Genomic DNA, 27,859 nt, shown 5'->3' on the forward strand with positions numbered 1-27,859 from the left:
TATTTCCTTCAAATCTTGTGAACTTAGGTCCAAACTCATCCCTCAGGTACCTTTTCAGTGTTTATCATGGGACAAGAGTTGGTTTATTCATAAGCTCTTTTAACTTATAAAAAGAGAAGATTTAAGGTGAAAAAAGGAGCACAGCCTTCTGGTCTGGTCCCAATTAATTTTAATACAAATCCCAATGCCCCACTTTCCCCACCTGCAGCAGAGAACAATTCTCAAGAATTTGCCTCTCCTGGCAACAACTATTTCTTCACCAACCCACCAAAACAAAACAATATCCATAAAATTTTAATGCAAAAAATTAAAGAAAACTATAAACAACTGAGACTTCTATGGGTTTTTTCCATTACATTTCCATCAAAAACTTTTTGCAGACAGCTGAGAGAGAATCATAAAGAGGCCCCACATTGGGGACTCAAGATTTTATTAGTCAGACATGGAGACACGTGTACACCCCTAAAACTCACGTGACTTGCATCCAAAATGCAGCTTCGATGAACCGCTCTTGCCAGAAAGTACTCCATTCCAGATCTCAGTAAACGCCCTAACGATAATCTCATGATGATACGGAGAATTCAGCTGCAAAAAACAGTTCAGCAGCTCTTTAAGATCGTCCTTTGAGTATATCTCCTTCTCCAGAATCATCTGCAACATCGAATGTCGAAAATCCAAATACGGATCATCGGATTCTTTCTCTACAGCCAGGCTTTGACCTCCCACACGGCCGAATCCTCGAACGGTTCTCGAACCGGCCCGGTTGTTCTTGTAAGTGGCGGTTCCTTCGCTTTCCCACGTGTTGGGGGAGAATGTGGTGGCGCTGGTGGTGTCATAGTCGGTTGAAGAGGAGTAGAGGGAGTGGTTTGAGTAAGAGGGACGGTGTTTGGGTTTGGGTTTTGGGTGGAAAAGGAAGGAGAGTTTTGGCTTTTTACAGCTGCTGCAGCCGAGGCTGACGGAGACTGTGTTGAGGACAAGTTTTCTTCGTGAAGTGGACATTGCAGAAGAAATGTGAAAAAGAGAGAGAGAGAGTTGGGATGAGGAAGGCAAAGGGAAACAGAAAGGCAGAGAACTGAGATGGAGCGGATCTCTATAAATTCCTGCGTGCGTTAAAAGGGCCTAGAATATGATAGTTTTACATGTCTGTGATATTTGATTGTCACCAGTTATCTTGACCGTTCATCTAGTGAATATGTACACACATGATAAAATTTTCAATTACGTGAGAAAAGGGAAAGATCAAGTTGTAATGGTATATGAATTAACTAAGATGCAAAAAAAAAAAAAAAAGCTGACGTGACAGCGGGATTCATCGTATTCATTTTAACGGCTGAGATCTTGTAAAATGGATCGTGGGTTAATATTATCCGAATGTGATCATGTACCAGTCACCTTGCATGAGTGGTTTCATTTAACTACAAAAAACCCTTTTGCCACAAAAATTATTTAAATAAAATACATAACTAATTTAGAAGTTTTCCTTATTTCCTTTATTAAAAAAAGACACTGTAGTCCTGCATTATGTAAAAGAATAGTATTATGTATATAACTTTAAACATAAATAATAACGTATTATCATATGATTAAATAATTAAAAATTTTAAAAAAATAATACTCAATTATATAATGATACATTATTATTTATATATAATATTATACATAAAATTTATACACATAATTTTATTACAGGTAAAAAGGCACTTCCCATATTACCTAATGAACAATTTTTTTACAGGAAAAATAAAAATTTGAAAACATTTCTCTAAAACACAAAAAAAAAAAAAAACTGTCCATTAATATCAAGGGACACTCAATTCCTTTAAAATTTAAACATTAATTTATAATAAAATATAAATAATACTTGTTTAGCATAAGTTGCACAACTTATGATGCTTGATTATTATTACAAATTATGTATATTATTATTACAGGATGAGACTGTTTTTGGCTTATTGCCATCACCTCTCCTGATTTTATTATTACAAACATTAATTTATAATAAAATCTAATTTTTATATTATATATTAAATATCATATCATATTATATAATACAATTTTTAAAAAATAAATAATAAAATAATTTAATTGATATATTATCATATTAAAAAATATTACAAATATATTTAAAATTTTAAAATTTCTTATATACATATTTATTACATCGTTATTTTCTTTAAAAAGTGTATTGATTCGTATTAATAATATGTATCGTATTGTAAGATACATTCACTGTTTCATATTAATTTGATACATATTATTTTTCACCTATATTATATTGAATCGTATAATATATATATATATATGCAGTTATAAAACTGTGGAGATGTGAGGTTAGAGAAATTTTTTGACAGTATTTTGTCCTTAATGCTGGTATAATATTATTGGTCAAAGCTTAGGTTTTCAAGTAGGAGTTACTTGGTCCACAGATGAAACACTCACGGGAAGCTAATACTACTAAAGCCATGTCTTCTGCCACTAATCTTGTGATTCTGCTGCCATTTTTGGTTGTTTCTGCTTCAATATTCAATCTGCTTACTCAAAAATTCTCTTTCTCACACACATAATCACAAGTTAATATTATAGTTAAGCTTATTAAAATGGTATGTACCATAATGACACAAGAAACAACAAACATTGATAACACTAAAACTAAAATAATTATAATGTTAAACATGAGTAAACTGAGACTCGATAACAACAAGATTAACAGCGACAACATAACATAATCGTTTCTGTTACGAGTATGTCATCACTCTCGTGTTTCATCCAAGTAATCCTACATTTAAGTTACCAAACTACTTCTCGGTTTGTTATCAATATCACAAATCTCAATCTGCTACTACCCTAATGTTCAATATTACTGCTTTTTGTTCTTTCCAGAATCACAGGAAAATCCCATATTTTTTCCATCAAACATTCTTTACAGTAACATGACATGCACACCTTTTTATTTCACCGGTCCTGCAATGTCAACGATAATCTCTACTATATAAAAAGAATTGAGGACCAGAGTCCATATGCATATAACAGTTATACATGTGATTCTTATCGATAAAATTTCAATTCAGATGACAAATAAATAGTCTGAGCAAAGCATCGGTCATATATAGTTCACTTTTCTCCCTTTATTATAAGATAAACTTGATTGATGTGATCTACAAATGTCGGAAGAGTAGATCTGACCTTAACTTGAAACCTTTTTCCTTATCAAGTTAGCCACATGGCCAGCAACCCATGATGAACCAGCCTGGGTGCAACAGAAAGTATGACTGTGGCCCTCCCTTTCAATTGATAGAGTAATATCTGGGGCCTGCTTCGAAATCTGTGAACATAAGATGTAGGTTAAAGATGAGCCAAATTAGTTGAGCAAAAGAATGCTAGAGGGAACACCAAAAACTTGTTTATCAATGAAGCATCATCCACCAATACAAAAGAATTGCTGTACAATTAACACCATACTTAAAGTAGACTTCCCATCCATGTATGATCAGCCCATAAAATGTAAAATAGCAGCACATTTTCAGTCAGGATTCTCAGTAAAGTTGCAGGCAACTACTGTTATTTCTCATATAAACACTAATCGGCAATAACAACTCATCAACATGCATTTTTATGGCAATTTGCATCAACATCATTATCATGACAGCCAAATGAAACCAGCTTTGCCTAATAGTATAAGCAAGCAATCTTTCAAACATCACATAAATACACGTCGAGGAAACATGTGTGAGCACCAAAGATTTATATTTTTATGCAAAATAGAAGGCTGTTTAGGTTAACCAAATTTGATAAGTGTTGAGTATTGGCAAAGAGAGAAGGGGGTAGTATTTAAAGGGTCAGAGACATAATCATACACTTCTATTCCATCTAAAGCAGATGAACAATGATGTCACACACATGAATACTCAAAAACCAGGCACTATATTACATACATGCACAACATATCATTTAGGTTTTTCCATGAAAAGATGATGCTACACATCCTCACCTCTTCAAACATTTGCAACGGACCCCAGTGATCATCGATGCCAAACAAAAATGCCATTTTATTTTGATTTTCTCTCATAAAGGCCCAATCTGGTGTTTCTGATAGCTACAAGACATATCTGACAGTCAGTATAAGGTTGGCATCATAAGTAAACATATATGAACAAAACAGTCTGCTCGTTTCTGCAAAAATACAAAAATGTAAAGCATGCACCTTGTATTCAGAAATTGAGAAAACTACCATGATTAATGTAGTTATCACTAGTAGAGGGAAATAAACACAAGTTTAAATGAATGTAATTATGATAATTATGGATCATTGATGCTGTAATTTTAAGCAAACAGTGTTACAAATATGAGTTGAAATTTTCTCAGTGTCTTAAATGGTTATTGTCATAAAAAAATCATTTGATGCACCTATTTCATCATGCTAATGGGTTTCTAGTTATAGTTAGATTAAGGACATGAGAAATGAAGGCAGACATATGATGGCCAAGTGAGAAGAGGACTGGAGCATGGTACAAGCATCAACACAATTAAACAAAGTTATATATACTGATTTTGCTAGTGGTAACAAGATTTCCAGATTGTTGACGCGAAACTTAGATGAGTTAAAAAACAAGTTTTACCATATTGTTAGAAAAGTAAGAAGAAAAACTGGACATCATAAGACTTTTGGATTTGAATGATAGATTAGTAAAATAATCTCAGTAGGAGAAATATGGCATTGCTTATACTGGAATACAAGAAGACAAACAAGGCGTTAAACTAAGATAAAATGTGATGTTCCTATATACAGTTGAGTAGCTACTGCAATATGCTCTGCAAGGAAACATAGTGTTGTTACATCCCACATTTTAATAATTAACAAAATCCATGTTTACCTTTTTGAACTCTGTCATTGCCATAAAGAGCACATTCCGCATAACATGATACTGAAATAAATGAAAAAACAAAAATTAATTTGATTCAAAAGCACAAAAATGTTTAGACAAGTACCTGTTTTTGCATTTTCTGCATAAACACCTATAATTTTAATACAACTATGTAGAAAACTAATACATGTTTTAAAACTTTTTGAATAACAATACTTGCAACCCAACAGCCAAGTCTTCTTTTCTCTACACCATATAAGACTTCACCTTTGACAAGTGAGTGCAAGCAGCCTTAACGGCGGTACCAGACCATGAACTCCCAAGAGATTTAGAAACAATAAACCTGAAAGCTCTATGAGGTAATAACCCCAAAGTTGCTATAGTGAAACTAACTGCAGCTGATATGATCGAAGACCTGAAACTCATAAGAATATTCTATCAGTTCCAATGCACCAAAAAAAAATGTAAACCAAAAACTTAATATTACAAAGGAGTACTATGTCTAATAATAGGATCAAGAGAAAATGTCAAATATTAAAACTCATTCTAAAGACCATTTTATAACCCATCATTGTACCAGCCAAAGGTCCACTGAGTAATCCCTATATAATTGGCACTGAAGAGAAAATAATTCACAAATGATTGTAGACAAGAACTTTACGCTGCAATTTTCCCAATAATGGACTGCTTTATTGATTGTTGGTTCAACGCCAAAAAGGGATATAATCCAATGCAGTACATCACCTATAACCATGGAATTAAGTCCTCACCAGCACAAATTTCAAGCTCAAAACACGTTAACAGAGAATGATGAATACTTAAGCACCAAAATTTGTGGCAGTTATCACCTTTTCCGAAGACCTCTTTTGCACTTCGACAGATATATACGAACCAATAGAGTGTCCAACCTTCATAGATAAAACCATAAGTCAGCTATCAACAGTTAAGAGCAAAGCCATTATATACTACCAAACTTCTTTACGGATATGAGTACTGTGAAATCATCCAGATACTCAAGTATCATTCCCAACAAAACTTTTGTTTCAGAACATTATACGTGTGTATGTGTACAAGAGAGAAACGTGTCAGAGAAGCTGAAAGGCTATTATGTTACCACAGGCAAACATTGCACTGTAGTATTACTTTATAGATGACAAGTAACTTTTCAAAAGATCCGCATCCATTAGGATATAAAATGTATTACACACCAGTATTACAGGAACTTCAGTATTTTGTAGTTCCTGTCCAATGAAGTCCATCTGCAAAATTTATGAGATAACATGGAGATCATAATATACTATAATAATAATAATGGTAAAATGAATCCACTAGTTTGATTTTAAGCATGCAAAGTATTAAGAATATGAGTATCATCAACAAAAGAGTATGAAATGAGGAAACAGTCATGAAATTGACTGAATTGATTCTTTAAAAGGATATATAAAGGTTACATAATAGACAAGACTCATTTGACAAAATTCCAGGAAAGATATAGAAAGTCTCATGCATGTAAATAAAAAAAAGTCTCTATAAAGCCTTAAACTTACGCAGACTATCCATCATTGCAGGTCATAAATTTTATCATCCACTGGATATATTTGCAATTTTATTGACTGTCTCAGGCTGATAAAGCATATAAAACATTACCTTATGATCAATTTGTTCTTGCAATGAGTATAACCTTCCATGCTCCCAGTTCTATCAAGAAGAGAGAAGAATACATGAATATATATATTTGTGTGTGTGTGTGTGTGTGTGTGTAACAAAAATTTATATATTAGCTGTACAACTAGTTGATAAAACAAAACATAAAAGGAAGTTGAATATAGAAAGCCTCTTGCAGAGCAAACAAGAGGCCACAAAAAGAACTAAAACAGCCATTTCTAAAGACTGCATATCAAGAAACTGCTATTGCATTTGGGGATGAAAGAAGTATTAATGTGATGATAATAAATCCTAAAGTGAAAATAGCTGAATCAAAATACTCCCATTGTGAAAAAAGGACACCAAGTAAGGTTTTTATCACAGTTACTTGCCTGCTCAATTGGTTCCTCTCTGAACTTGTTAATCTCCATTTTATAATAAAATTGCAGGATTTAAACTAATCTTTGATGAATTTAAGGGTCAAAAGCCCGGTAACCTCGTTAGGCAGTTTCCACTCACTCAATTTTGATTGCTAAGAAAGCATAAACTTGATGTTTGGTACTTCTCATCAACAAAGTTTCCAAGTTTATTTTGCCACACCAACTCATATGTTATAGCTAATATGCATTGATTTCCAAGAAAAACCCAATGCATGACAGAAACATCACTAAATTACCAAGAAAGAGAAAGTTCAAAGAAAAAATGTTTAATTTAATTTGCCTCCATAATGTAGCTTCTGAAGCTTAATAAAGGCAAATTGGGTTTAATTATGTAGATGAATAACATATTATAGTCCTAGCTTTACAAGATTGTAATGAAATAACATTGTGATCTGGGAACTATAAATATATCAAATTCGTTCTTTAAAAGTACAGACTCCTTGCAGCGTATCTAGCAGCAACCTGAACAATTTATGGGTATAACTAAGCTGAAGCAGAAATTCTTTGTCAATCTTTCTTTTCCTCCATTAAAGCTAATGACTAAAAACTAATAAGAGAAAATGAACACTTATGGACTTATAGTTTATATACCTTTGCAGTCTGAGATATGTGCCCTATAGCTGTCAATAAAGTCAAAGATGCAAACAGTTAGCTTAGAAATCACATCTCAAAGCTTGAATAATCCATAGATAACTAAACAAAAATACACAGAAAAATATACATATATCTAATGTCTTGCCTGTTATTGATGCCCTTCCTCCAAGAAGCTCGTATAGTGATTCCAAAAAGTCCTTATAAAATGAAATAACTCCTGTTATTCACGCATAAACCGAAAACTTTCTGAAACTCGCTCGGCAAACTTTAATCCTCTGAAGTACAATAACTCAATCAAACAACATAACAATAAGAGAAACCTGGATTTCCAGGGATGACTAAAACGTGCAATGTAGGATCATCAGCTTGAATCTCCAGCACTTCACTTGTGCGACTAACCATTAAACAAATAAAAATTTAAAAAAGGTAATAAAAATTACAACAAACAAGTAAATAATTCAAATGGGTTTTCATAAACCTACCCAGAAACCTTGCACAGCCTAAAATTCAAAGGCTTTTTCACTTGGGAAAGTAAACTTTGATAACCCATTTGCGTATTTGCACAATTTGTTCTCCACCTTATCCTGAAACATATACAAGAGCTTAAAGAAAGAAACAAAACACAACACTTGTAGAACAAAGAGAAAAACATGCAAATGAAAGGAGAGTGACTGAGTAGAGGAAAAAAGGCGAAGAAGCATTGAAAAGCACGCGTAAATCAAGTGTTTCGCATACTTAACACCTCCAAGAAAGAATCCAAAGAATGCATAAATCAATAAAATGTTAGCTGTGCACCTCTTTGTCTTTTGGCAGTTCAAAAATTACACTGCTGTAGAAAATTATCGGTGGCGATATTAAAACTGCAAAGGCCAAAATTAAGAAGGGCAAAGCATTATCCCCACCCAAGTTTTGCTCAACTACCAAAAACACAATCGCGGCGATTTAAAATCTCAAATATTTATTTATAATTTAATTATTAAATTTTTTCTGTTAAAAAAGATAATATCTTTATTTTATTATTAATATTAAAAAATAGAAATTCATTATATATTTTATAAAATTTTAAAAATTAATAATTTTACCCTTATTCAAAATTTTTAATTTTAAAATGTAATATTTCTTCTCTTTTAAACTTCAGGTTTTTTTTTTCAGTGGCTTTCCGACCAATGACGACTCCCTTTTAAATCTAAAGTCGTCGTCATCCTTTTACCATACGTTCTAAGAGCCTCTTATCATCTGAAATCATATAGATTAAATAAAATCTAGACGATTTTACTTTATTTTTAACAAAAAAATTCAACGATAGTTAACTCATAAGTGAACATTTGAATTTTTAAACTATCACAAATATACTTTTAAAATTGAGTTAAAATTCGGGTGAGAAATAGTCCCATGCCCAATTAAGAAATACCACATGGGACAGGGCTGAGGTGTTTTCTTATATCACACTATTGTTTGCTAGGTTTGGGAATTATTACAGGGACCTCTGGTCTAGACTGTATAGATTAGGAGGCAATCCCCTGTGGAAGGGGCTCATGCGGTCCTCCCCTGTTGTGTGAATATTTTTTGGTAGAGGTGTGTATACAATTTTTTTTTTATTATTATACAAAATATATATAGAGAGAGGGATAGAAAGAGAGATTACATATTATTATGTAATTATATTTTAAATGTATCAAATAGATACACATCTACATATAACGTTATAATTTATTTTTGTTACTTCTGTATATATTATTGTATGAGACTGATTTGGTTGAGCATAATCATGTCTCATTGTATTGAAAGTATATTTTAATTTGATATAATTTATAAAATGATAAATATAAATCACTTCTAATATGAGTCGTAACGTGTATTCCAAAAAAAATATTTATTTAAATAAAATATAAAAAATTTAAATATTTCATACGAGTTGACTTAGGAAAATGCGGTTGCAATGTAGGATTGGGCCTAGGCCCATTAAGATAAACTTGGGCTTATATATTACAAATGAATCTCCACGTACTGACAACGTTGATTAATAGTACAAAGAGTTCAGGAAATTATGGGTAATTTTTTTTTAGGAAAATTTATAATATTTTTATTTTTATAAACAAATTTTATTTTATTTTTAATAATATCTCTCTCAACTAATTATGTCAGATTCAGTATAGTTTTTCTTGACAATCTTTAAGCATACTATGTTTAGTAAGTTACGATTTGAAGAATCAAAAACTTATTTGAAAACTGATCAATTTTTATTTAATATAGATCAGAATAAAAAGATGAACATAAATATGAAGAATGGTGAGAGTGCGAGCTTGATAATCAATCTTTTATTAGTAAGATTACTTTATTTGGTTTGTCAATAATATAATATTCTTGTAACATTTTATTACCAATGATGATATAACATATAATATAAATGATACTCTTATTATCATTTCCATTTTAGATATTTAAAAAGTATAAACTAATTTGATTTTGTTATTATTATATCTTTACTTATTAATTTTTTAAGACAAAAACGCCCCCATTTTTAAATAATATAACAAGTAAAATAAAACATCTTTTATAATAATTATACCAAGATATTTAAATAAAATAATATATTAGTATTATTTTATTACTTCTAACCAAATACGATAATTATTTATACCTACCTATTTTTATTAAATTTAATCAAATATAATAATAGTTTATACTCAGTAATCATTTAGAGACTCTATCTTCAGAGTAATCTTTTAATTTTAATAATAAAATATCATATAAATCAAACTCAACTATAGAGTTGCTCCATTTCCTTTAAATTGCTTCAAGGTAGGAAATTCATTATTATAATTCTCTTAAAATTATTTTTACTGTATACAAATAATTATTTTAATTTTGTTAAGGAAAAATCTAGTAAGATGGAAACCTAAAGTAAATGAAAGATATTATTTATTGTTCTATAAAGTGAGGTTAATTGTGCTTAAACTCTCTCAATAAAAATCTTATTAGGAAAAACGAAGTAGGCTAAAACATAGTAAAAAAATAATAATACAAGACACATTTTGTCAATATGTTACAATTTCAAGAATTTATTTCTCCTAATGAATGCTCTCCCTTTTTTTAAGTAGGATGGTATGAATTAATTTGGTTGTTGTAATGCCTTAAGGTATACTTTCGAGGTATTTTTGTCCTTTATATAGACTTATATTTGAATCCTAAATGAGTAGGACTGAAATTGAAATTCGAGCTTTATTTTGCCCTAATATACAACTGTGTATAATGAATGCATGCCCATGCATTGATCACTATGTAGGCATCTTATGCAAGTTGCCACGCTAACAAAATAGGAAGATGTACACCCATACTTCCATAGAATGTATGATTAAACATTGTGTTTTATGAAGAATTATACACAAAGCATGATTCTTTACAATGTCTTGTGTGAGTTAGCGTGTATCCCTTCTCATCATGAATACTTCCTACATTTATGGTTATTCTTAGCTATGATATTATACATGACCGTAATGCCTTTGTACTATCGTTTATGTTTCATATTCATGGTCGTATTTTACTCTAAGAGAAAAATCATCATTTTGTCAATATGAAAGGTCATTCAACCTTTTGTATAGGCATTTATCATGTTTTAATTTACATATTTTTATACAGTTGTATCTTAATCAACAAACATGTAAGTCTTATATATAGTTATTCGAAACATATAGAATCCTAATTTTGCCTCTATTATGATTGAACGATTGTTCCCATGTGCAATGAAAGTTTTATTAGGCTATTTTTTGCTTGTTTTCTTTACCAAAGCCACATCACACAACGAAATATTGTCTTTAACACATTTCTAATACCGCTATACTGAAAACAACCCACAAACAATAGATCAGATCATTATTTTTTCGTTCAACTTCAATAGTAAAATAGGTGTGGAAAATAACAAAAAAGACAAGAATAATCATTTCCCATTCACTTATGCCATCATGAGATCATTCTCATATTCATGACAATTCCAATTGCAGGTCATTAATCCTATCTTGCAGGTCACACCCTCATAAAATTCTTTAATGATCATGCATAAAAGAATTTACTCATGCTTCCTACATTCATTCATCATATCAAACCATGCAACTGACCAAGATCATAATATATCCCTACAAATCAATATTATCACATCGCAGAACCATTCTCACACAAAGATCAAGCCAAAACTAAAACTGGGTACATTCTTCTACTTGGAATTCTAGGTTAAAGAATTCATTTCTATACTCACTCTAGCGTCATTGGAGCCTTTTCTACCACCAGGAAAACCAAATATTAGAAGTCTAGGTGAATGATAATAACCTCATCCTACAATTATGTCCCTTTTTATAATATTTTTCAATTGTAACTGCATAAATAGGCGTTTGCTCGATATGCATTGTCGTTTATTTGTTTAAAATATTCTGATATAACATATTATTTACTCATTCATGTTTCTATTTCGGAATGCCTTTCCGGTATATGCCTTTTCATACAATTATGTCGTTTATTTAAAATATTCTGATATGCCTTTCCGGAATTACAAAGTGCCTATTTCGCTGGACGATGAGGCACAGCACCTTTTCATTAGGAAATCCCATGATCAAAGACAAATTGAACGAAACATAAATTGTCATATATCCACCCTTGATCCATTTGAAGACCCTGAAAGCAAACAAGAAGGAGTTTTACCAGTGGTGGTTTCAAATTGGAGTGACTCTAAATACTCATTGATTTGAGTTTAATTTAAATAAAAAATAATTTCATTCAAATTCAATTTAAATAAAAAATACTTTAATTCGAGTTTGATGAGCCAAATTAAGAGTGGTTCGAGTCTGAATCAAATATAAAGTAGTTCAACTCAAGTTTGGTTTAAATTTATAGTTTGAATTCGTAGTTCAATTTTGCTCAAATTAATGGATCAAATTTATGACTTATCAACAAAATGATATCGTCTTACTCAAATAATATACAAAATCATTTATTTGAACAATGAATTCGAGCTGAACTAAGCAATGAATTCAAATTAATTTGAACCACAAATTTGAATCTGATCGAGTCACGAATTAGACTAATTCAACTATAAATTCAAATCAAACCAAACCGAACACTTCTTAATTCAAGTTCAATTCAATTTTAAAAACGAATCGAATCAAACAAATTCGAATTAGATTGAACCAAACCAAACTAGTTTTCAAGACTGAGCAAGCTTGAATCAGATCCGACCGTAAGTTTTACAATGAATTTGGACATTAAAGTTCAAATATTTGATTTTATCCGTGTATCTTTTTCAAATTTGTCAAATAAGTTACAAAATTTACCAATTACTACTAAATAAATTTAATATATTGTTCTAATTATAGAAAAAAAAATAATTATATTAAAATTTTAAACTTATATAAAAAACTTCTTTAACAACAATACTAATTTTATGTTTTTTTTTTCTAATTAATAAAATAAAATCTAAAACAAAGTTTAAAATGTTGTGACCTAAAGTTTCACATCGCTCTCGTACTGTCTACTGAGCGTGTATATAGGTAGGGGCCTGAAACCCTTAACTCGAACGACGCATTATAAAACTGTAAGGGTCTGAAGCCCAAAGCGGACAATATCAGTCAAGTTGTTTGTAACACATTATCAGCACGATAGCGATAGGGGGGGTGTGTTGTGACCTGAAGTCCCACATCGTTCTCGTACTGTCTACTGAGCGTATATGTAGGCAGGGGCCTGAAGCCCTTAACTTGAACAACGCGTTTTAAAATCGTGAGGGCCTGAAACATAAAGTGGACAATATCGGTCAAGCTGTTTATAATCACTCTCATACTGTCTACTGAGCGTGTATATAGGCAGGGGTCTGAAGCCCTTAACTTGAACGACGCGTTATAAAACCGTGAGGCCTTGAAGTGCCAAAGCGGACAATATCGCTCAGTGGTGGCCCTGCAGGCTTCGAACCTGAAAGACGCATTTTAAAACAGTGAAGGTCTGAAGCTCAAAGCGGACAATATCGATCGAGTTGTTTATAACATGTTATCAGCACGATAACGATGGAGGGGTGTGTTGTGACCTGAAGTCTCACATCGCTCTCGTACTGTCTACTGAACATGTATATAGGTAGGGGCCTGAAGCCTTTAACTTGAACGACGTGTTATAAAACCATAAGGCCCTGAAGTGTCAAAGCAGACAATATCACTCAGTGGTGGCCCTGTAGGCTTCGAACCTGAACGACGCGTTTTAAAACCGTGAGGGTCTAAAACCTAAAGCCTAAAGCGAACAATATCGACAGAGTTGTTTATAACAAAAAATACCTATTAATCCTGAATTATTTATCTACTCCAGTCCGCAAATTTTTGCCGCTAAATAAAAGATTGTAAAATGACGAAAGTAGCATGGAACCTAACTGCCAAGCGGTAAACCCGTTGGAAGGAAGAATCCCAAGAAATCCCTCCGCAGAATTGTTCGAGAAAAATAACAAAGAAGCCTATGGCGCAAGAGATCCCTCTTCATTTTTTATCTCCAATGCTTCATTCTTTTTTTCTTTTTTAATCCCATGCTCCTCCTATATATATATATGTTCCTATCTCAAGTTTCATTTTTATTTTTTGTTTATTTTCCCAGAGTCCAATTTCCTTCTCTCCAAGGTTAATTCAAGTTTAACCCCCATTTCTTCTCAAGAATTTCTTTCATTTGAAAAAATGTTATTTGTTTCTTCTAGATTTTGATTTTTGTGGCGTTGATAATTCATTTCAGGATTTCTTCCCTAGTATTGAAAGATGCTGGGAGATTTTATTAACCGAGTTCTTATGTATGTAATTCTTCTCTTTTGTTTTGCTTCAATTTTCTGATGATTTTTGAACTCTTTATATGTGATTTTCTCCCTATTTGTTTCAGATTGTTTGTTGGGTATGCATACCCAGCGTTTGAATGTTATAAAATCGTTGAGAAGAATCGGGTGGAGATTGAAGAACTCAGATTCTGGTGTCAATATTGGTAAAGAAATTCGAAAATTAGATGATTATTAATTCTTTTCTTTTTTCTTTTGATTTGTTGTTTTGTTTTTTCATGTTCATATGGTCATAGTTTTAGTTTTGAGGGAGGCCAAAAGACTCGACTTGAGTTGTTATTTTCAGTTATTATATATGTCAACTTACCCTCAGAAACTATAATTACAGAATTTATGAACAAGAATGGATGGATTCATCGTGGCCTGATTATTTATGCCGATTTTGCAGGATTCTGGTGGCAATGCTGACAGTTTCTGAGAGAATTGCAGACGTTTTTGTTTCATGGTATGCAAAATCCGAAGCACTCTTTCATGAGGTTTTATCATAATTTTGTGCTAATTTTAATTATGATGAAGGTTGCCCATGTACGGCGAGGCGAAGCTGGCGTTTTTTCTCTACTTATGGTATCCCAAAACAAAGGTAAAGCAAATTGATAAATTGGGTACTTTTTACATAAATCAAACATTTAGCCATAATGTAAGATGAAAGCAGGGAACTGGGTATGTGTATGAGAACTTGCTGAGGCCGATTATGTCTAAGCACGAAAAGGACATAGATCAAAAGATTCTGGAACTGAGAACCAGAGCCTGGGACTTGGCTATTTACTACTGCCATAATTGCACAGTTTTAGGCTCTGCAAAATTCTTTGAAATGCTTCATTACTTGGCCGGTCAATCTGCAATGTTTAATCAGGTAAAGCAAAACACAATTCCAATTCCAAACCCAACAAAACAAAACAGTTTTGTGTAGAACAAAAATTGCACTCTTTAATTATGTTGAAAGTTTCGGAATATACACAAGGTTGCTAACAGAAAAACTAACTGTAAAACAATTGCAGACGCCGCGGGGAACGCAGAATTCGGGAAAGCAGAAGAAACGGTCATCTTCAACTGGGCCACAACCATCTTCACCAACAATCGGCCGGGTCGTAACGGAGCCCATGAAGTCTCATTTGGGCAAAGTCCACACTCGGACCCCATCCGAGCCCACTATTCCCGAAGACCACCCTTACCCAGATTCCCCCTCCGTCCCCGCCTCACCAAATCACAGCCTCCTCCAAGCTCGCCTCCGGCTCCGCCCTCAAAACCCCTACCAGTGAAATCAATACCCAATTGTACAAAACATAAAAAAAGATAACCAAAAAAGGAAATTAAAAACTATTTTATATTTTTTTTCTTTAATTGAAATTCTTTTATTCTTTTCATGTAAATATTTGTTATCTATTGAGAAAATCTAATATAGTACCGAAAATTTGGTTAATGGCTTGAGATAATGGCGAGATGATATGAGAATTTATGAAGCGAAAGCAGGAAGAGAGGGAGGTGAAGAGGCGGTGGAGAAAGTGTGGGGCGGAGGAGTCAGGGGAGGAAGACATGGGCTGAAGGTAGGCCCATGCGGCTTGCTTGACGAGACGGTTACGAATGGAGATTTCGTAGGTGGAGTTAGTGGCGGATCCGGCGGTGGGGGAGTTCAGAGAGGAGCAAGGGATGAGGTCTTTGAAAGAAGTGTAGGATAAAGAGGTAGGTTTGACGAGGGAGGCGAGCTCAAAGGATGAGGGTGAAACGGTGCCGTTTCGTCGTGGAAGAGTGAGTTTTGTTGGGATGGGTAAAGGTGTCGAAAGGGAGTGTCGGCGGCGGAGCTGTGGTGGTTGGAGCTGCGGCGGAGGATGTTTTTCTGGTGGGCTCATTGTTGTTAGAAGTGTAATGTTTGTGGTGATTATTATTTGAGTGGGTTGTCTTTCTTATGTTTGGGTTTTTATCATTAATTATTCGTAATATCTTATTATTACTATAAAATCGGAAAGTTTAATCTAAAAAGTAAAATAAAATTTGAATACGGTCAAATTTGTTATATGAATCGCAATAGAAATAGAAAGATTTTAATTATTTTATTTTGGGACCATTTTGAGGAAAAAAAAAGTTCGCAAAACTTTTTTCAAGTAAAAATATTCAATGTATCATATGTCATAAAATCAAAGTAGATGTTCGCGACGGCTCAAGACTTAGACACAAGACAAGCAATCAATAAAATATTAAATATGCATTTATAAAAATGTTTTTATAGTTATAAAAGAAGGTCTCAATCCAAAGGACTATTTTTCAACTAAAATATCTTCTAATCTCAAGTTTTTAATCTTTAATTTTAAAAATCTTATTTACCTATCTATGAACGGTTAAATTTAATAAAAATCTAACCCTTTCTCTAAGTCAAGTTTAAAAAAATTATATTTTCCTTTTAGGTTTAGTTTTTAAACTCCAGCTCATCTCCAATGTCATTGCCCATAGTCTCTTCCTCTAACAATCTATTTTCATTCAGTTAGATGTTCGATCGACGTCGAATGAAACTTGGGAGATGAAGAGCTTCATCAAGAAGATAAAGCTTTTGGTCTCTTAAACTTTATTCGACGTTGATCGAGCATCTAATTGAGTAGAGAGAGATCATTTGAGGGAGAGGAAGCTTTAGAAAGGAGAAACCATCGATAATGATGTTTGAGTTTGAAAACTAAACCCTAGGGGGAAAATGTCACTTTTTTAAACTTGGTCTAAGGGGCAAACTTTTAGTTTTTAAGGGGAAAAGAGATTAAAATTTAATTTATTTTTAATATTATAGATGAAATGATGATTTTACTCTTGAAATTAACAAACTTAACCCCTTATGGGAAGATGTTTGGGATTTCCATGATTAAGAGATAAAAACTTGAGATTAAATGATACTTTGGATGGGAATAAATCCTTTGGCCACATTTTTATAACAATCATTTAGTAAAACCTTTATATTCACGTAAATAAAAATGTTGTTAATATAAGATAATTTATTTAAATCCAAATTCATTAGTTAAGACCCTAAAGAAAAAGAAGGTTCAATTTTTAGTAAATTTATTTTTTATTATTGTATTATACGCGTTTATTGTATTTTACTATTTTAAACATATTCAATCGTATCTTTGAACCTAAAATGTATAAAAACACAAAATGACATCATTTTACATACAACATATAAAACTCAACTAAAACAATGGCAAGTTATGTTCATTTTCTTTTAAAATTGAAAATCTCTTACAATCCCTTTTTTTTTTTTTTTTTTGGTTGATTTCTATTTCTCACCATATAAATATTAGTAAAGTATAATCTAAAAAGTAACATAAATTTTGAGTATAATCACATTTGTCACATGAATCACAATAAAAAATATAATGATTTTAATTCTTTAATATTGGGACAAAAAAAGGGGTTAACACAACTTTTTATAAGTAAAATTATTCATTATATCATCTTTTGGAGCTATTAAAAGTCAAATAAAGCATTCAGAAGTCAAACCTCTATGTATAACTAGATGTAGCTAGCAGTTACAAGTCGACTCTTTAGCTTGAAGTCCACAATGAACTTAAGGCTTAGATATTAGAACAAGTGATCAATGACCATCGACATTAGACATTAGAACAACTTTTTGTAAGAAGGTGTTTTTACGATTATAAAAAAGGGTTTTAATTGGATCCCACACAATATCTTTATAATGGTCATCTAATAAAGATGTTAACTTTCACAAATAAAAATATCATCAATATAGGATAACTTCATCCATTTAAATTCAAAATTATAGGCTAAAATTATAAGAAAGAAGAGGATTCAAATATATTTTTCTCTCGAAACACTTGTATATAAGGAGAAATGAGAGAGAGGAAAAAGAGAGAAGAAAACACAAACAAATTACTACAAATATTTTAGACTACCATGTCATCCTTGTACCACACAAAACTAGTGACTATACCATGGATGTAAATATTTTCTTCACTAACCAGTCTCAATTCATTTTCATTTATATATTCTCAAACACATCTATCATATTTACCGTAGTTACCCTAAACTTTGATCGTTGCTAACATAGCTTTTATGTAAGGCTCTAAATTGTGAACATTAATTAGTGACAAAAAATTGCGTAAGTAGTTTGGCACTAAAGGAGGCCATAAACACATCTCATTGTTTATAACTTCAACTATGGCTCGTGAAAAATGACAATGAAAGGCCTTAGATAAGCTATCTTTAAGCAATTTAGAGAATGACCCAAAACCTCTCTCCCAAGGTTAATTCATCTTCAAGGCTAGTGCATTGCATTCGAGTAAGGTAGTATTCCTAGATGTCAACATGATATGTTATACACTACAACAAAAAAGCTTAGTCTTATGACATCTAAACCATGTAGGAAGATTCCTACTCACCCTTAATCATAATCAAAGCGATGAGTCAACTAATAATACATTGGCCTTATTGGTTTCCAACATAACCCTTTGACTAGGCATCCGTGAACAATATTCGGGAGCACCAAACACCACATCAAGCTTTATCAAGGCAACTTTCTAGGCAAACACTTGTAATCCCCATGGCTTACATATCTAGCAATGTTTTGACTTCAATTGATGACAGGATAAGCAACCAAGGTTGCCAACCCGAAAGCATCCAGTGAACATTCACCTAAAAACCTATTAGACCTTTCCAGAGAAGGTGGTCAACTATGCCTCAATGCTCATAACACTTCAATCAGTGGGACATAATCCTTGCCTCTCCAATTTAATCTATCACTCCATGTCTCAAACCAACTCATTATTTAGTTACAACATGCAAGATGATCGAAGCGACCAATCTCGCAATCCAAAACAATATTCAGTGGACAATGCTTATAGATGACAAAAGTCAATCTCCTGCCTATAAGATAATAGTCATTGAGTGTTTCAAAACACTATGATTTATAAGAAAAAGGTTCTTGTGTGTTTATAAAAGAAGGTTTTAGATGAATTTCACACTATAATATCTTCATAACAGTCATCCAAAAAAGATATTAACTTCCACATATATAGAAATTCCATCAATATAGGCATAACTCTAACCACTTAAATTCAAAATTATGGGTCAAGACCCTAAGAAAAAGAAGGAATCAAATGTTATTTCTTCTCCAAAAACTTATGTACAAGGAGGAATGAGAGAGAGGAAAATGAGAGATGAAAACACAAACAAAATATTAAAGATATGACAAACTTTTATATCATTCTTGTACTACACAAAAACTAATAAGAACATTGTAGATGTAGATATTTTGATCATTAAACCAAACCATGTAAATATTTTGTAATGAGGAGTTCCACTCAACCTGGATTGCTTCTTTGGGGTCCACACTCAATCAAATAACTCAAGAGTTTGATTTTAAAATATCATCCCAATAGACTTGAACCTATACTTTCTTATACATAGAGTCTCTTCTTTTGTCACTCAAGCTATATATATATATATATATATATATATATATATATATATATATATATACACGTACCCACTTTGGGTACACATTTGTGTACCCAAAGTAGGTACACATGGTATGTGTGTGTATAAGCCAAAGGACTTATTCCCACCCGAGTTTTGATATGTTTTCAAAGTCATATTCATGAGATTTGAAAAACCCAAAGTCTCAATTATAAGCCAACTGCCATCAAAATTTTCTATTATAGGTAAAGGTAAAATCATTATTTTATTAATATTATTTGAAAAATATAAAATTTATTATACTTTCCTTCTAAGTTTTAAAAATTAACAACTTCACCTATGTCTAAAGTTTTCTAACTTTGAAGTCACAATTTCCCCCTCAAACCTAAGGTTTTTTCTTTCACTCGTTTGGCGTTGACGACCTCTCTTTTCTATCCTAAAATGTTGGTCAGCGTCTCCCCTCTCCATATCTCTTCTTATAGAGAGGGGAGGTGCTAGCTAACTATATCTAGGTCCTTGGCGCTAGAGATAGTGGTCGAAGGGAAAAAGAAAAAAAAAACTCTTGGTTTTAAGGAGAAAATGTGACTTTTTAAAGTTTAAAAACTTTAGGTAAAAATGAAATTGTTAGATTTTAAAACTCAAAAGGAAAATGTAATGAATTTATTAGTAAAATGATAATTTTACCCCTACTTATAACAAAAATTTTAACCCCAATTGACTCATGAATGAGGCTTTAGAAACGTATTAAAACTTAAGTGAGAAATAATCTTTTAGCTATATATATATTCTCAAACACATATAGTAATAGACTTGTGATGGTAGTTTTTGGCTTGAATTGTTACAATCATAATCTATCTATTGTAAAATTTTAAATTACATACATTAGTTTGTAATTAAAAATCGCATCAATGTTAGTAATTAATTTGCTGTTGTTTTACATAGTTTTCATGTCATATTCATTTGATTTAAAGTTTTCTTGTTTGTTGCGCAATTAACATGATTCTTGTGAGGTTGACTGACCCTAAATTACACCGGGTCAATCAATTTTTGTAAAGGATAAATAAAATCCTTTTTCTATTATTATTATTATTATTTATAATAAATATTAATTTAAGTATTATTTATATTATATTATTATGTAATTAAATAATTTTAAATTAAATATAAAATATCTATTAATTGATACATATTATATAATTATATATATATAATAAACATTAAATGGCAAGGAATAATCATCCAAAGTGATACCAAATGGGAAGCAGATATATAGGAGTGGTTTGGAGTAATAATAATATTTAAAAACAAATGAGATGGAGACACGAAGAGAAATTGAACAATTACAGCTACTTCCAAATTGATGAATATCAAATTCTTAATGGATGGGATAGGTAGGGGCTCTAGTTTTCCTTTTTTACTTTCTCTGATATGTCATATTGTCATTGTTCATTATCACGCACTTAATCCTCGTTAAGTAACTTCATTAATAATACAAGGGAAAGGTCAGAAGAATGGAAGAGGCTTAATTTGGGCCAAAATCACAAAACAGTAACACACATCAAGATCAACTATTTTGCTTATGTGCCCCGTGTTTATCTTTCGAACTAATACTCACAGAGTTCTTAATTTATTAAAAAATAAACTATTTTTCTTTATACAGAGGAATTGAATTATTAGTAATGGATACCACCACATTTTGCACCCATCAATTTGCAACTGTATGGAATATTTTTATATAACAATAAAAAAAACTCCTATATGTTAATTTTTTTAATAAAAAACCTCATCTAAACCGAATCGACTCCTTTAAATCAACCATACTGAATAAATAAAATTTTAAATTCAATAACCAATCTTATAATCACTAAATCAATTAAGTCAAAAGTTTAATTTACAAACACCACTCTTCTATGTTACTCTAAAAATAATACTGTATGAGTAATTATATACTTTCCTTTTATAATTGTATATTTGATTGATTCTATCATTGTTAGGTTACCGAGACATGGCTGGTTTAATGAGTTTTGGCAAAACCCAATAATTCTTATAAGAAATTTCCCTATATATATATATATATATATATATATATATATATATATATATATATAGTATGTATGTATGTATTTATATTACTCTAATTTATCAACATATCAAATAAGCTTAAAAAAATTAATATTGTTTCCTGTTTCTTGTCAGACATTTAAAGCATAAGTTGAATTTGTAAAAGCTGGGTCATCAAACTTAAATTGCTATGTTTTATTTATGAAAAGGTCAAATTAAACTTTTCTTTGACGCAGCCAAAAAAGCGAGTCCGTCGTAGTTATCGTTTACCATCAAACACAAAAGTATACATATGAGAATTAGCCTCAGGGAGGGCATGTGCCAAAAGTCTCGCCAACACATCTCAACCGTGAATGGTGATAAGCTAGATCCTTACCAAAAGATGACCCATGAGTCGAAATACAAGACAAAAACAAGAGTGAGCGCTTGTTGTTGACTTTCATACTGCAGTGACCTTACTATGGTCCCCCAACCAATAAATGAAATTGTGATTGCTTTTAATTTGTGGTCTCTCGAATTTCTCCTTTCAGGTTTTCTTTCACTACGGGGCCTAGCAAAATGCCTAGTACAAATAGCTTGTAGAATAAAGGTTGCTACAATAATCACTAAAGTCTTAAAAAAGTTTGTAGATACTTATCTAATAATTGACCCCGCTTTATCGGTTTGATAATGCTATTCGCGCCAATACTAAAATAATTCCCACCTTTAAAGTAAGTTTAATAAAGTCTGTAAAGCAATTCAACTTCAACAGCAAACAGTAATAAAAGTTAAACCTATGGAAGCAGTAAACTTACATCTTCTAGGGATAACTGAAAACTTCACCTTTTAATGGCACAATATCAAATAGAAGTCACTGTTCAAAATGTAATATGCAGTCTGAGCAAACGGATACATGGCCAAAAGATCAGCTCTAATCTGTAAGTCAAATTCTTAAATCAAAGAATATACCAATGATTTACTTTCAACATCATACATAAGAGAAATCCAGGCAGAGATTTTACTGACCTGTTATCGTCCTTAGGCAATAATTTTCCCAGTTTATCTGCATTACAACATTTAAATATTGCTCCCTCTCATATTTCAAATAAAAAAATCAAAGGCACTACCCTCATAAAAAAATGTGTTTAATATTCCAATATAAAGTTTATTTATGCTAGTCCATGGGTCAAAAATTTTACTCTAGCTGTAAGTACAGCGATAACTTCCTGTTCATCTGTCAACTTCTTCCAGAAATTCCTCAGTTGTATGTTGTTCACTCATTAGTGTTCTTAACTCAAAGATATGGTATGTTACTGTAGGGATCAGAGATAAGTCTCCTCATTTAGCTTGTTAAATAGATAAATTATCATCTTCTGGTAGAGTTAATGTCAGAAGATGGTACTTCGGAAATTCTAGAAGGCGGTGTTTGTGCCCTAGGAGTATAGACATCAGACATCCCAAACTCAGAGTGCAACATATTTACTCCGCCCCATTCAACACCTGCTAGTGTAGGAATTAAGGATTCAACAATTGTTTTTTGAATTGAAAGAAGGAAAATAAGAGGAACGCATAGAGGGAAGGAGATATAGATAAAAGAAAGAAGAGCAATATATTTGATGAAGGATACAGTCTGTCTTCCACATATCTGTGATGCTAACATCAGCATCTGAAAGAAGCCAATAGTCGGCATCATTCTGCAACAAGAATGAGACATGTATGTCAATGATCTAAGAATTGGAGAAAAAAAATAACTCAAAGAATAACATATCTTTCATTCATTGTGATAGGCTTAAAAGATCTAAAATATATTCTGATAAGAACTCCATGTATCTTACTTCAGTTACTGATAGTTTATGACTATTATGAGAAGTTAAAATATATTCAGAGATGAGTTTCAAACAAGACATCTGCCACAAAAGAATTAAGATAAACCACAAGATTTAAAGCAATCTGATCCCTGTGCAGTATTTATGAACTTCAGAAGCCAACAAGAGAATGTAGATCAGAAGACAAAATCATTAAGTTACACCAAGTAGGTATGACATAATCCCAATGTCACCATCTTAGGGTGCATCTTCGGATAACTGAAGATGTCCAGGCTTTTGACTACTTGGCTTGAAATCTGTTTCAAATCTGAATCTCAGATGTAATGCCATGTAAAGGACATTTCCCAACTCAACCGAAACTTCAATCTTTATCAAAATGGCTTCTGATTCCTAACTTGTAAATAACTTCAGACAAATTGAATATTGCTCATGTAAATCAAATATTTCTTTACAATAAAGCGATAAGGATTACTAACTGTCACTGCACTTACATCAACATCTGAAGGAACAATCTTCATCATTCCCCCAACAAAATCCTGCGAAGAATTAAGATCAGAGCACCTTTGGTGAGCTTGTTGTGCCTGAGGTTCAACTTCATTTCCACTGCTCTCCACAGGGACCATCTCCCTCACTTGGTTTTCATTAAACCCTGAACTGTAATCAGTTGGGAAGCTTACAGGTGGCTCAGCACTATTCATCTCCTCAAACTTCTCCTCAAATTGACTGGAGAGCACCAAAAAAGATAAAGAAGTAAAAGAAAATGATGACTCAGTAATAACAAAAAATTTAAGAATAATAAGCAATTAAGTATCTCAAGTTGTAAATCACCCAACAATCAGTGTAATTAAATATTATGAAAGGTCAAAGAGCACAAGAAAATCTCAGCCTAACAGCAAGCAAAATTACCTAACAAGGTATACATCAATAGGGCCCATTGTACTTCTAAGAATTATCCGGTATCTCCTCTGTGGGTAGTCAACAGCCTGTGGTACAGCAATGACACATGCATTACTTACACCATGATAGTAAATGACACTAATTCCCCTTAAATTTTCAGCTATCAACTTACTTCATCAGGATCAGGGACTTCAAGTGTAGTTCCATGGGGAGCTTTGATTGCAATTAGGGTTTCATTCTGCCAGAGTTGATGAAAACATGTTAAATTTCAGACAAGCTAAACATTTTGACATTAGTGTCAAACTACAATATGATAAGCATCCAATATGTAGTGCCAAAAAAAAGATTAACCATGAAACAGGGTATGCTCTTCATATCTTCTTCGGTCACAAAAAGCCACCTGGAAGAGTTATAGAGAAAACAAAATGTTATCTGTGCATATAAACACAAGTGCAATTAACAGGACCAGGGCACATGGGTGAGGAAGAGGAGTTACTTTTGATTGTTTTCATCTTCACTCAAACCCCTCAATCTTTCTTGCAATTCCCTGCAACAGTTGAAGAATCCACATTATTATAGAGATCCACTTCATCAAAGTTACCATGCTTGCAAGAGAATAACCCACCTAATTTGGTCATCTAGTCTGCGCTCTTCCAAGGAAAGACTTTCAACTTCAGCCTGCATTAAAAGACAATCAGATAAAATCCTGTCCATCTTGAAAAGCCAATAAAATAAAGCTCTTTTTCTTTCGATTTCTGGTTCCCCTTATTATGTTACAAAAAATGAGGGAGTAGATGAGTCAGCAATGCAAGATATTCAGACAAATTTGCAAATTGATATAAAGGAACACAGAAACTTCTAAACAATCATATCATGATAATAGTAACAAATGAAAAAGCAGTTGCCATTCTCTGCATGACAAAATATGAATATCTATTTTCACATACCTGTAAAATAGAGGCATCACCATCCAACTCCCCTGTTGTTGAATTATCAACCCCCCTAATAATTTGATCAATTGTTAAATATCTTCCCATGTCTTATATCAAATTAAAATAAAAGAAAATTAATGTCAAAATCTTATAAAAGAAATTACTTCCAACGTATTCTGTTCTTGAGCTTTTTCTCAATAAGACCAATTCCTTCCAAAACATTTGTTATGTCATATATCCGCCTCTTTTGCACCTATGTTAATCCATAAGAGAAAGGACCATCAATTACTACATTATGTGAGTCAGCCCTAATCATGATTACTGAGCTAGATGCTTACCTCTAAAGTTTCAGCAGCTTTGTTCAGGTCAAGCATACCATCTTCAGCATGCTCAATCAGATTAATAAACTTTTTTGTCAGAAGACCTGGAAATGCAAGCAATTTATTGTCAGCCTTGAAATAGATAACAGCTTCAGAGCTACATAAGTAGCTAATATGGAATATAAAGAGTCATCATAAATGCCAAAACTTTCAGGATTACCTAGGGAATTGTCATAACGGCAGTTTCCAGCTGGAGTAGGAGTAGCCGGGGAACCTGCAGGTTAACATAAACTACTTTTAGTATTTCACCACTTGATTTGGTTGGTAAAGTAATAGTAACTCAGCTTAAAACCCAATTTTTTCTGTAGTAAAACACACTTAATTTACACCATCTAAATTAGTTGCTTTCTTAGAATGCTCAGATAAGAGAATCCTAAAATGACAACACATAAAGTTTCTCACCAGCATTTGACATAGGAGTCTGGGGAGTGGATCTATTAACCTTTGTGGCCTTTGGTCTGTTGTTTACCCTTGCCCCTTTCACAGATACAGGTGTCTGGAATGGACAGTTGGATAAGCTAGTGAATCCAGGACTGCTAGCCCAATCACCAGATTCAATCCCAGTGTCATTCGTTCCATTCTTCCTCTTTACTTGCTGACAAACATAAGCAGGACCCCAGATCAATCAACAACAGGAAGCTAGCAAAGTAAACAACAAGCAGTAAAACATTTCTACTTTAAACCTATGCATTGCCTACTTCAGAGAAAAGCTTATTAAAACACAATTGATACTACTTAATAATCTATTTTCTGTTAAATCACATAGATGATTTCAACTGTGTGATCACTAATATTGTGTCCAGACGACACTATCATTAATCATAGCCCCACATCATAGTTACAGAAACCACAGAAACATACAGGCATGGACCAGGACGATCAACAAATGTGAAGATCCTCCAATTATAATGTTGAATAATTCAAGGCATCACAGGAGAATTTTAATAACCTGCTCTCACAAAACAAGATGGCAACATGATCCTCACACTTTTGCTCTCAAAATTTTCAAATCAAAAGGCCTCATGCTGACTTAGCAATTGTCACACTAGCAATGTAGAATTTTACACATGAAGTTACTCCTAATCAAAGGAAACGGCAATATAACAGCGCTTAGATTACTCACTGCACAGTATTTTAAGCAAATCAGCAAACAAACAAGCTGAACTCCACTGAATTTAATTGTCATCAAGCAATAAAACCCCAATAATCAAAGCAAATAAACGGCCATTACTTCATAATCAACGAAAACAAAAACGAACCACAACTAAATTTTAACTTAATGTTAAAAAGATCGAGTATAAACGCACCAATGCATTCACAAAGTCAAACAAAACAACTATACAAGAACAAAAGCCTTCCAAATTAAGAATTACAGCAAAAGAATTCACTGAAACAAATGTAAGTTAAAATAATAAAAACTAACAGGAGATCTAACAACAATAGCCTCAGGTTCGTGATCGACGGCTCGGCGAGCAGTTGCGGCGGAAGAGGAGAACCGATGGTAATCATCGGAAGGAACAAACGGAGGCTTGGTGGTAAGGAAAGCCAAGTGGCGCCTTATTGGCGGAACGATCGGGACGGCTGCGGGCGGCGCGTTGGGCGGCGGCGGAGCCGGGCAAGTGGAGGCTCTAGCGGCGACGCCGGTCATGGAGGAAGAAATTACGAGAAGAAAATAAAAGAAAATATTGTTTAAAAAAAAAATGAAGAAAGAAGAGTAGAAAGGAAAGGAAATGAGATCTGAAAAGAAAAAAGTGAAGGTATCGAAGTGGAGAAGAGAAGAAAACGAGGGAAGGAGGGAATTTTAGTTCGGATAGATGTGGAGGGAAGTTTTGCGGAAATTATTTTTAATTTTTTCCCTTTTGTTTGTGAAATTGTGAAGCGGCCTCTTATCTTTTTTTATTTTTTTGGTTTTCTAATGTCTAAATACTTCTCTAAATTTAAAAAATGATACATGAGAAATGTTAAAAATGAAAATAAAAAATAATTTGGTT

At 32.6% G+C, this 27,859-nt stretch overlaps 5 protein-coding genes across 9 annotated transcripts; 1 reads left to right on the forward strand and 4 right to left on the reverse strand.

Moving 5' to 3' along the window:
- Positions 1 to 307: 307 nt before the first annotated feature.
- On the reverse strand, positions 308 to 1,086 carry LOC123228223 (transcription repressor OFP6-like). The gene has a single exon (XM_044653537.1). The coding sequence runs from the start codon at positions 997 to 999 to the stop codon at positions 463 to 465; it is 537 nt and encodes a 178-aa protein (XP_044509472.1). The 5' UTR covers positions 1,000 to 1,086; the 3' UTR covers positions 308 to 462.
- Positions 1,087 to 2,919: 1,833 nt separating this feature from the next.
- LOC123226931 (lipid droplet-associated hydrolase) lies at positions 2,920 to 8,476 on the reverse strand. Of its 3 annotated transcripts, none has more exons than XM_044651512.1 (13): positions 8,336 to 8,476; positions 8,023 to 8,124; positions 7,861 to 7,934; positions 7,686 to 7,757; positions 7,538 to 7,566; positions 6,510 to 6,560; positions 6,071 to 6,121; positions 5,711 to 5,770; positions 5,524 to 5,606; positions 5,130 to 5,277; positions 4,872 to 4,922; positions 3,989 to 4,093; positions 2,920 to 3,322 (listed from the first exon to the last, which is right to left on the reverse strand). In XM_044651512.1, exons 2-13 carry the CDS (start codon positions 8,088 to 8,090, stop codon positions 3,185 to 3,187), a joined length of 930 nt encoding a protein of 309 aa, XP_044507447.1. In that variant the 5' UTR covers positions 8,091 to 8,124; positions 8,336 to 8,476; the 3' UTR covers positions 2,920 to 3,184. The 3 variants fall into 3 exon arrangements, with proteins under 3 accessions (XP_044507447.1, XP_044507446.1, XP_044507445.1); XM_044651511.1 differs by having other exon boundaries at positions 8,220 to 8,347; XM_044651510.1 differs by lacking the exon at positions 8,336 to 8,476 and adding an exon at positions 8,195 to 8,328.
- A 5,519-nt stretch (positions 8,477 to 13,995) lies between these two features.
- LOC123227093 (putative HVA22-like protein g) lies at positions 13,996 to 15,774 on the forward strand. Its single transcript, XM_044651741.1, has 6 exons — positions 13,996 to 14,342; positions 14,429 to 14,527; positions 14,770 to 14,826; positions 14,898 to 14,961; positions 15,034 to 15,234; positions 15,380 to 15,774. The coding sequence occupies exons 1-6, from the start codon at positions 14,311 to 14,313 to the stop codon at positions 15,638 to 15,640; spliced, it is 714 nt and encodes a 237-aa protein (XP_044507676.1). The 5' UTR covers positions 13,996 to 14,310; the 3' UTR covers positions 15,641 to 15,774.
- LOC123227094 lies at positions 15,289 to 16,286 on the reverse strand. Its single transcript, XM_044651742.1, has 2 exons — positions 15,787 to 16,286; positions 15,289 to 15,620 (listed from the first exon to the last, which is right to left on the reverse strand). The coding sequence occupies exons 1-2, from the start codon at positions 16,226 to 16,228 to the stop codon at positions 15,586 to 15,588; spliced, it is 477 nt and encodes a 158-aa protein (XP_044507677.1). The 5' UTR covers positions 16,229 to 16,286; the 3' UTR covers positions 15,289 to 15,585.
- A 5,744-nt stretch (positions 16,287 to 22,030) lies between these two features.
- On the reverse strand, positions 22,031 to 27,654 carry LOC123227159 (transcription factor E2FA-like). 3 transcript variants are annotated; one of them, XM_044651844.1, is made up of 15 exons: positions 27,292 to 27,654; positions 26,271 to 26,463; positions 26,029 to 26,082; positions 25,827 to 25,912; positions 25,653 to 25,741; positions 25,504 to 25,558; positions 25,182 to 25,234; positions 25,053 to 25,103; positions 24,908 to 24,956; positions 24,729 to 24,794; positions 24,566 to 24,642; positions 24,151 to 24,382; positions 23,461 to 23,527; positions 22,860 to 23,333; positions 22,031 to 22,769 (listed from the first exon to the last, which is right to left on the reverse strand). In XM_044651844.1, exons 1-14 carry the CDS (start codon positions 27,514 to 27,516, stop codon positions 23,200 to 23,202), a joined length of 1,431 nt encoding a protein of 476 aa, XP_044507779.1. In that variant the 5' UTR covers positions 27,517 to 27,654; the 3' UTR covers positions 22,031 to 22,769; positions 22,860 to 23,199. The 3 variants fall into 3 exon arrangements, with proteins under 3 accessions (XP_044507779.1, XP_044507777.1, XP_044507778.1); XM_044651842.1 differs by having other exon boundaries at positions 22,860 to 23,336; positions 27,292 to 27,652; XM_044651843.1 differs by having other exon boundaries at positions 22,031 to 23,336; positions 27,292 to 27,652.
- Positions 27,655 to 27,859: the final 205 nt, after the last annotated feature.

This window comes from Mangifera indica, chromosome 10 (assembly GCF_011075055.1).
Source record: "Mangifera indica cultivar Alphonso chromosome 10, CATAS_Mindica_2.1, whole genome shotgun sequence".
Lineage (NCBI taxonomy): Eukaryota > Viridiplantae > Streptophyta > Magnoliopsida > Sapindales > Anacardiaceae > Mangifera > Mangifera indica.

Coding starts and splice junctions, on each gene's coding strand:
- LOC123228223 (XM_044653537.1), bottom strand. CDS start 999: ATGTCCACTTCACGAAGAAAACTTGTCCTCAACACAGTCTCCGTCAGC.
- LOC123226931 (XM_044651510.1), bottom strand. CDS start 8,241: ATGCTTCTTCGCCTTTTTTCCTCTACTCAGTCACTCTCCTTTCATTT. Junction 4,923..5,129: donor CTTGCACTCACTTGTCAAAG/GTGAAGTCTTAT, acceptor CATTTATTTCAG/TATCATGTTATGCGGAATGT. Junction 4,094..4,871: donor CAATGACAGAGTTCAAAAAG/GTAAACATGGAT, acceptor TATGTCTTGTAG/CTATCAGAAACACCAGATTG.
- LOC123227093 (XM_044651741.1), top strand. CDS start 14,311: ATGCTGGGAGATTTTATTAACCGAGTTCTTAT. Junction 14,528..14,769: donor AGATTCTGGTGTCAATATTG/GTAAAGAAATTC, acceptor CCGATTTTGCAG/GATTCTGGTGGCAATGCTGA. Junction 14,827..14,897: donor GCAGACGTTTTTGTTTCATG/GTATGCAAAATC, acceptor ATTATGATGAAG/GTTGCCCATGTACGGCGAGG.
- LOC123227094 (XM_044651742.1), bottom strand. CDS start 16,228: ATGAGCCCACCAGAAAAACATCCTCCGCCGCAGCTCCAACCACCACAG. Junction 15,621..15,786: donor AGCCATTAACCAAATTTTCG/GTACTATATTAG, acceptor AGGGGTTTTGAG/GGCGGAGCCGGAGGCGAGCT.
- LOC123227159 (XM_044651842.1), bottom strand. CDS start 27,516: ATGACCGGCGTCGCCGCTAGAGCCTCCACTTGCCCGGCTCCGCCGCCG. Junction 25,104..25,181: donor AGACTAGATGACCAAATTAG/GTGGGTTATTCT, acceptor CAACTGTTGCAG/GGAATTGCAAGAAAGATTGA. Junction 23,528..24,150: donor TTGTTCCTTCAGATGTTGAT/GTAAGTGCAGTG, acceptor TTCTTGTTGCAG/AATGATGCCGACTATTGGCT.